We start from the raw sequence: 7,395 nt of genomic DNA, 5'->3' as shown, positions 1-7,395 counted from the left end.
GCCACCCTGTCCTGTGTGTGCTGAGACAGCGGGCAGGGACACCCCTGGAGCCCGAGGGGTGTCACAGCTGGGGACACACGGCTGCGTGCACAGGGGGCTGGGGATGTCCCCTCCACACACAGGCAGTGACACTTCCTGGGGACACAAAGGCGGTGGCACCTCTGGGGTGAGTGGGAGGGTGAGAAACGCTGAGGGGAACCCCACTGGAACACGGGGGGGACCCAGAGCTTGTGGGGGACATCCCCTGGGGCTGCCCTGCCCTCCTGGTGGATGTCCCCAAACCTTCCTCCCAGAGGGACAGCCTCCATCCCTGGCAGCTCCCTGCTGTCTGTTTGTTCTCCCTGCTGGGTTTGGTTTTTCAGGTGCTCCAAAGCTGCTCTGGGGGGTACTGGGGTGGACACAGCTGGATCTGGGATCTCCCCAGTGCCACCTCCTGCAGGATAACTGGGAACACTCTGAGCAAACCAGAGCAGAGCCAACAAAAACCATCCTGCACTCCTGGCTGGGGTTGAGCCCTAAAAACACATTTAGGACTAATTGGACTTGCAGGACATGGCCCAGCTGGGCTCTCCTCTGTGGTGCTCACCATCCCCCTGCCCTTTTGCTGCCCCAGCATCCAGGTGCACCCTGTAAACACCCCCTGCACCCCCTGAACACACCCCCAGCCCTGGGTGATCTTTGGAGCAGGTAAATAACCCCAGATGGATTTTTCTGCCTTTTCCCCTTGGAGTTTGTGCCATCCTGGGCACCTCCCCATCCCTGCAGGAAGCTTTGGGCTGTGCCTTGAGCCTCCCTGGCATCCCTGACACTTCCAGAGCTGCTGTGCTCCCACTTTTGGGGTTTTGCCCCAGCTGTCTGGTGTGTGAATGCAGTGACCACGGGCCTGGTGAGCTCCCATGTCCTCAGGCTGGTGACCCTTCTGCAGAGGGGACACTCAGAGGCCACCATCCCCTCCCAAGTGTCCCCACAGTGCTGAGGCCTGGGGGGGCTTTTTCAAGCTGTGAGAGGACAGACAGGGGTGCCAGCTGCACCCCCTGGCACATGGGGGCTCCTCACAGTGCTGCCCTGGGTCTCCCCTTGCCCCTGATCCCTCCTCTTTGGGGACAGCAGTGGTGGCTTGTGCACACACACTCAGTCCCCACTGAGGGGTCAGAGCAGTCACCCCCATTTTCAGTGCCCTGCCAGGGACACCCTCCCAGCACAGAGAAAAGGCAGGGACAGCTGGTGTTAAAAAAGTGATTTTTTTTTTTTTTTTTAGTTTTTATTATTTTTTAAATTAATAAAAAACCTTCAACCTGTTTTTTTGCTGGGTCTTTTTTATCTTTTTTTTTTTTTTGGTTTGTTTTTCTCTCTGTTTTTTTTTTAAGCAACATTGATTTGAAAACTAAAAAACCCCCAGCTCCCCCCTGCCTGGGGAAGCACCACGTAGGGCGGTCACAGGGACAGGGGGACATCACTCTGATAAACCCCCAGGCCCTGGGGGTGCTGAGGGAGGGAGGATGGGGTTGGGGGCACGTCCAGGGGGGTCTGTGCAAGAAGCTGGGCTGAATTTGGGGAGCCAGAGAGCTGCTGTTGCTCTGGGCACTGCAACAAATGCCCAGGGAAGCCAGAGCTGGGGACGGTGTCCAGTGGCTCCATGTCTGTGTGGCTGATCTGGGGGGCCCACAGCCACCTCCATCCATTTATTTTTGTTATTCCTGTCCTGCCCTGATGTAGAGATGCTGGGTGGGGACAGAGCCACGGGGAAAACCCCCAGACACCCAGCAGCTGCCTCCACGCTGCTGCTCCTTCTCTCTGATCTATATACATTAGATATATTTATATATTATAGTTATATATTTTTTTTTAAAAAAAAAGGGGAGGGGAGTAGAGATCAGCCAGAGGCTCTCACAGCTCAGCGCCCTCCCTGGCAGCATGTGCTCCCCTCCTCTAAAAATAATAATAAAACCTAGAAAATGATTCCAGTGCGTTTCTCGGCCAGCCCCTGCCCCCCAACGCCCCGGCCCGGCCCCCCCCGCCCCCCCCAGCCCTCGGGCAGCCCCAGCCTTATCTCTGCCCATCCATGGTGGCCACGGCTTTCTGTGGGGGGGCGGGGGCCGGGGGGGTGGGCGGCCAGGAGGGCTGCCCGTGGTGCAGGTGGTGGTGCAGGCCGTGGGCCGTGGGCGACGACGGGGGCAGCCACGAGGGCTGGTGGCTGGGGGGAGAGGAGGCCCAGAAGGGGCTGAAGCTGCCCGGGGGGGAGCAGGCCATGGAGGTGATGGGGCTGTTGCTGCTCTGCAGGCTCTCCGAGGTGCGCAGCTTGGAGAACATGGCCAGCGCGTCCGGGAAGTTGGGCGGCGTGGCCGGCGTGTTGCTGGGGGTGCACATCTGCAGGGCACACGAGAACGGGGCTGTCAGCTCACCCACGGCGGGAATTTGGGGGTCCCAACCCGCCCAGGGGGGGTTTTTGGGGTTCCAACCCATCCATGGCTGGGGATCCGACCTGTATCCCACACCTGGCACCCCCCACGTCCACACCCAGGGGTCTGTGTGGCACCCCCAGAGAGGGGGGAGAGGCTCCAGCCAGTCTGGGAAGGACATTTGGGCCAGCCCAGATGAGGTGGGTTTGGGGAGCAGCACAAACAGGGCTGGCACAGTATGCAGGGCAGGGAGGGTGTTGGGGTCCCACCTGGCCCCACAGGACCCCCTTTCACATCCACACCCAGGGGTCTGTGTGGCACCCCCAAAGATGGGGGACAGACTCCTTTGGGCCACCCCGGATGAGGTGGGTTTGGGGAGCAGCACAAACAGGGCTGGCACAGTATGCTAGGGTCCCACCTGGCCCCACAGGACTCCCTTTCACATCCACACCCAGGGGTCTGTGTGCCTCTCCCAAAGGTGTGGGGTGCCTGGGGAGAGGCTCCAGCCAGTCTGGGAAGCACATTTGGATCCCAGATGCTCAAAGCCCACAGATGAGGTGGGTCTGGGGAGCAGCACAAACAGGGCTGGCACAAAGGGGTCCAGTACAGAGGGTAGGGAGGGTGCTGGGGTCCTACCAGGATCCCCTTTCCCCCAGGTTCCTCACCCTGGTCCCCTTCACACCCCATTAAGGCAGAGAGAGCAAAAGGCAAGCAGGGCCCCCCCAGTTCCTGGTACAGGCTCTGCTTTCTTGGTACCCAGCTAAATTTAGCACCCCGACAGTGATGGATCCGTCCCTTTTTTCCAGCAGAGGAAAAATCCAGCAGGGAGGACCCAGCCCTGCTCAGGGGCTGGCACAGGGACCCCAAACCAGCAGAGAACTGGCTGAGCTGAGGATGGGGAGGGGTTAAAGGGGGACAGGGGGGTGTATCCAACTCCCATGGGGCTGCACACACAGGGAAGGGGCTGTGGGCAGGGGGATGCCTGGACATGGGGGGTCCATGCACAGGGAGACTTCATCCCTCTGGTCACACCCATCCCAAATCCCTGCTGCCCTCCTAGAGCCACAACTCCTGACAGGTGTTTGTGGGGACTTTGAGCAGAGTTGAGGGGCTTGGTCAGTGTCTGCTGCATTAGCAATGGAGGACTGAAATGTTTCTGGTAGGGAATGGCTTCTTCATCTCCCCCTTCCTGGGGTTTATCCCACGATCTGCCCCTGGCTGGTGCTCACAGCCCCTGCTGCCCCACACCAAAATCCCTCTTAGAGGTTCCTCCTCATCCCCATCCTGGCCACCCTGAGTGATGCTGGGATCAGAGGAGCAAACCCTTGCTGGGGGGCCCAGACCCCTGAAGCTGGGGTGCACCCCAGCCTGAGGGAAGCAGCAGCTGGCTCTCATCAGCCTGTGGAGCTGGGGCACCCCAAAAATGCAATCAGGCCTGGCTGGCACTGAACAGGTTCATCCTTAACCAGGGATATTCCTCCACAGAACTCATTTCAGAGCTCAGCTTCAAGTGGTGCTAACCCAACCTTTGCTTTTTAAATTAACCTATACATGTGGCAGTACTTGAAAAGATACTTGTTGGAAAAAAAGCCCCAACAAATCAACAAACCCCCAAAACCTTAAATTTGCTCTGTTTTGGAAAAAACCCACCACCACCACAGGCAGGCCTGGAATGATGCTGGACACAGCTCTGAGCTTCTGGGGTGATGTTTGCCAGATTAATTTGAAATATTAATTAAAACATGAGAATTTCCATGTAATTATTGCCTTCCTCCTCCAAGCTGTCAGAGGGTCGGTCACTGACAACCCAAACAGCTCTGGCAACTCCTGGCCCCACAGAATCTGTGGGGGCTTGGGGAGTGTGGGGAGCTCCCCTTGGGGTGGTGGTGATGGGGATCACCTATCAAACCACAGCCACACTCACAGCTTTGTTCCCTGACGCTTGAAAGAGAAATAGAAACTGCCAGCGCCAAAGTCCTCATCTCACGTGTGGGGCATTTCAAACTGCACCCATCAGGGTGCTGGGGAGGGGGAGGGAAACACCAAATCAACTCCCCAAAACAGGAGGGTCTGCAGAGAAGGTAAAAGGTATTTTGACACCACGTGGAGCACACGGTGTTATGAAAACATTGCTGGGGAGGGGGAGAACCGAGTGGCTCGGGTCTGGGGGGGAATGGGTGCCTGTTCAGGGTGGGGGGAATGGGGCCGGGATGGGGCTCCCAGCCCTGCTTTGGATCCTGCCCCGATGGGGCTTTGGGGTGGGAACAGCAGGGCCTGGATCTGCTCTGATAGGGTTTTAGGGTGGGAACAGCAGGGGCTGGATCTGCTCCCCGGCTTTGGGGTGGGAACGGCAGGGCCTGGATGTGCTCCCCTGGGTCTGGGGTGAGAACGGCAGGAGCTGGAACTGCTCTGATGGGGCTTTGGGGTGAGAACAGCAGGGCCTGGATCTGCCCTCCCAGCTTTGGGGTGGGAACGGCAGGGCCTGGATCTGCTCCCCCGGCCCCTCTCCCTCCAGGACCGCGGCTTTTCCACCGGGAGACCCCGCAAGGTGCCCGGGGCAGCACGGAAACGCGCGGGCTGGGGAGGAACTGCAATAAAAGGGCTTTTACTGCGAGCTGGCTGACAAAGCGACTTTCTCCGAGGGAAACCGAGCGCTCGCTGCCGGCAATGCCAGGCCGGCTGGCATGGAACGAGATGGGGGAACGATGGAACGAGAAAAGGGGGAAAATTCACGCTAACTCCGACCCGCGGCACCGCTCAGTTCCCCAACACTGGAGGATGGCGGCGGGGGGGGGGGGGGGGGGGCGGGGAGAGGGAAAACAAGAAAGAAAACCCCTGAGAAACACAAAACAAAACACCCGCAGGGGAACAACTTCCTCCCTCCGGCCGAGGGGATGTGCCCTCGGCCAAGGTCAAGCGGCGTGGGGGGAATGGGGGCTCCAGCCGCGGCCCCCCGGCCCGGGGAGCCCAGGTTGCAGCGCGATGCTCGCCGAGACAAACTATTTCCTGGCAGACATTTTAGCTCGTGTTTACATTCCCCGGCTGCGTGTTCCTGCGGGCGCCCGGCAATATGGCTGGCAGGAGCTGACAGCTCCGGGGCTGGGGCTGCACCGTTCGGGGGGCTCCGCATGGGGGGCTCCTCTGGGGGCGTGGGGAGGGTGCTGCTGTAGGGCGGGGGGGTATGGGGGGGCTGGTGGTGCTGGGAAGGGGCTAAAGGTGTTTTTGGGGCTGGGGGAGATGGGGAGGGGATGGGGGTGCAGGGGTGAGGGAGGGGTCCCACTTACCATCTGGGGGGGGTGGTGGCTGCTGGGAATGTTGGTCTCCTGGAAGAAGGCGCTGAGGGCTGTCTGTGGGGACAAGCTGTCAGCTGCAGCCCACCCGAGACAAAGGGGGAGCGACCACAGGGGCCCCCCAGAGCTCGCCCCGCAGCCCCCCGCCCGCTCCCACCGCCCGGGACCGCCCCGGGGGTGCCCGGCCCTGCCACGCCGAGGGGCTGCCCTTCATCCGCCCCACCGGAGACCGTGTGCCCTGCTCGCTCGGGGGCTCCCAGGCCAGGAGACACCCCCGAGCCCGCGTTTACACCCCCGAGCCCGTATTTACACCCCGGACCCCGTGTTTACACCCCGGATCCCGTGTTTACACCGCCGCCTCCGTCCCCGCGGCGCCCCCATCCCCAGCCCGGAGCGGGAGGGAGGGGCCGGCCCGCTGGGCCGCAGCTCGGGTTTCGGCCCGGGTATAAATAGACCCGGCGGAGCCTGGGCCCGAGGCGCCCCCCGCCCCGCCGTGGGTGCCGGGGGGCCGGGCAGGACCCCCCCCAAACCCGGCCACGCGTGTCGGTGAGCCGGGGCCGCACGGGCCTGCCGCCACCCCCACCGCCTTCCGCCCCGCGGCTCTGCGGCCAGGCGGGCGGCGGATCGGGACCTGGGGCGCCCCTGTTCTCGCGCGGGTTATCCCGATCCGTGCCGCCGGCGGCCCGGCCCGTACCTCGAACTGCCAGTGTGCCGCCTGCAGCAGCTGCTTGGCCTGGTCGGCGGCGCAGCCCGCCGCCAGCACGAACTGGTTGATCATCACCTGGTGCCGCAGCTCCTCCATGTTGACGGACATGGCGGGGCGGCCCCGGCCCGGCCCGGCCCGCACCGCCCGGAGCGCCCCGCGCCCGCCGCGCCCGCCGCGCTCCACCGGGGGGACCGGGGGGCGCCGCCGGCCCCGCCCCCGCGCGCCGATTGGCCGCCGCCGCGCCCCGCGCCCCGCCCACCGCCGGCTTCGAACCTTCCAGCTGCCCCGGCGCCTCCCCATTGGCCAACGCCTGTGTTTTGGCTGCAGGCGGCGCCGCGATTGGTTGGGGGTGGTGGAGGCGGGGCCAGGCGGGAGGGAGAACGGGCGCTGATTGGCTGTGCGGGGGTTTTATCGTGAGGCGTTGGTGACGTCACGTTCATTGAGGAGGTTCATTGAGAGGGGCTCGGCTTGGGGGCGCTCATTGAGGAGAGATGTTGGGGGGTTATTGAGGGGCGGTTCATTGGGAGGAGCTGTTTAGGGGTTATTGAGGGGGTCAGTTTGGGGGGCATTCATTTGGGGGGTATTCATTGAGGGGAGCTCTTTAGGGGGCTCAGTTTGGGGGGCGTTCATTGGGTGGAGCTGTTTAGGGGTTATTGAGGTGGGGGTCAGTTTAGGGGCGTTCATTGAGGGGAGCTGTTTAGGGGTTATTGAGCGAGGTTCGGTTTGAGAGGTTCTTGGAGAGGGGGGTTCACTGTTGGGGGGTCACAGAGAGGGGGGCTCTGCCCATCCCTGGATACCCCTGTTAACCCCCAGTCAGACCCCCTCGTTCCCTTCTCAAGGCTCCTCTCTTCCTTCAGCAAAGCTCCCCCCGTACTCATCTCCTCCTTTTTTGGGACCCTGTTGCCCCCTCCCCTTAACCCCCTGCCTGTCTCTCCCATCTGGGAACAGCTTCCCCTGGGGATGGGACCCTGACCAGATGCCAGGGGCAGGAGCAGGGACC

At 62.1% G+C, this 7,395-nt stretch overlaps 1 protein-coding gene across 1 annotated transcript; it reads right to left on the bottom strand.

Annotated features, from left to right (window-relative positions):
• Window positions 1–2,020: 2,020 nt before the first annotated feature.
• On the bottom strand, window positions 2,021–6,554 carry UBALD2 (UBA like domain containing 2). Its single transcript, XM_054278773.1, has 3 exons — window positions 6,384–6,554; window positions 5,684–5,746; window positions 2,021–2,367 (listed from the first exon to the last, which is right to left on the bottom strand). The coding sequence occupies exons 1-3, from the start codon at window positions 6,501–6,503 to the stop codon at window positions 2,047–2,049; spliced, it is 504 nt and encodes a 167-aa protein (XP_054134748.1). The 5' UTR covers window positions 6,504–6,554; the 3' UTR covers window positions 2,021–2,046.
• Between the last annotated feature and the right edge of the window lie 841 nt (window positions 6,555–7,395).

Source organism: Melozone crissalis, unplaced genomic scaffold (genome assembly GCF_028551555.1).
Source record: "Melozone crissalis strain CALT ecotype California unplaced genomic scaffold, PUWL_Pcris_2 ptg000026l_1, whole genome shotgun sequence".
Taxonomy (NCBI): domain Eukaryota; kingdom Metazoa; phylum Chordata; class Aves; order Passeriformes; family Passerellidae; genus Melozone; species Melozone crissalis.
This window is presented reverse-complemented; position numbering and strand designations above follow the sequence as displayed.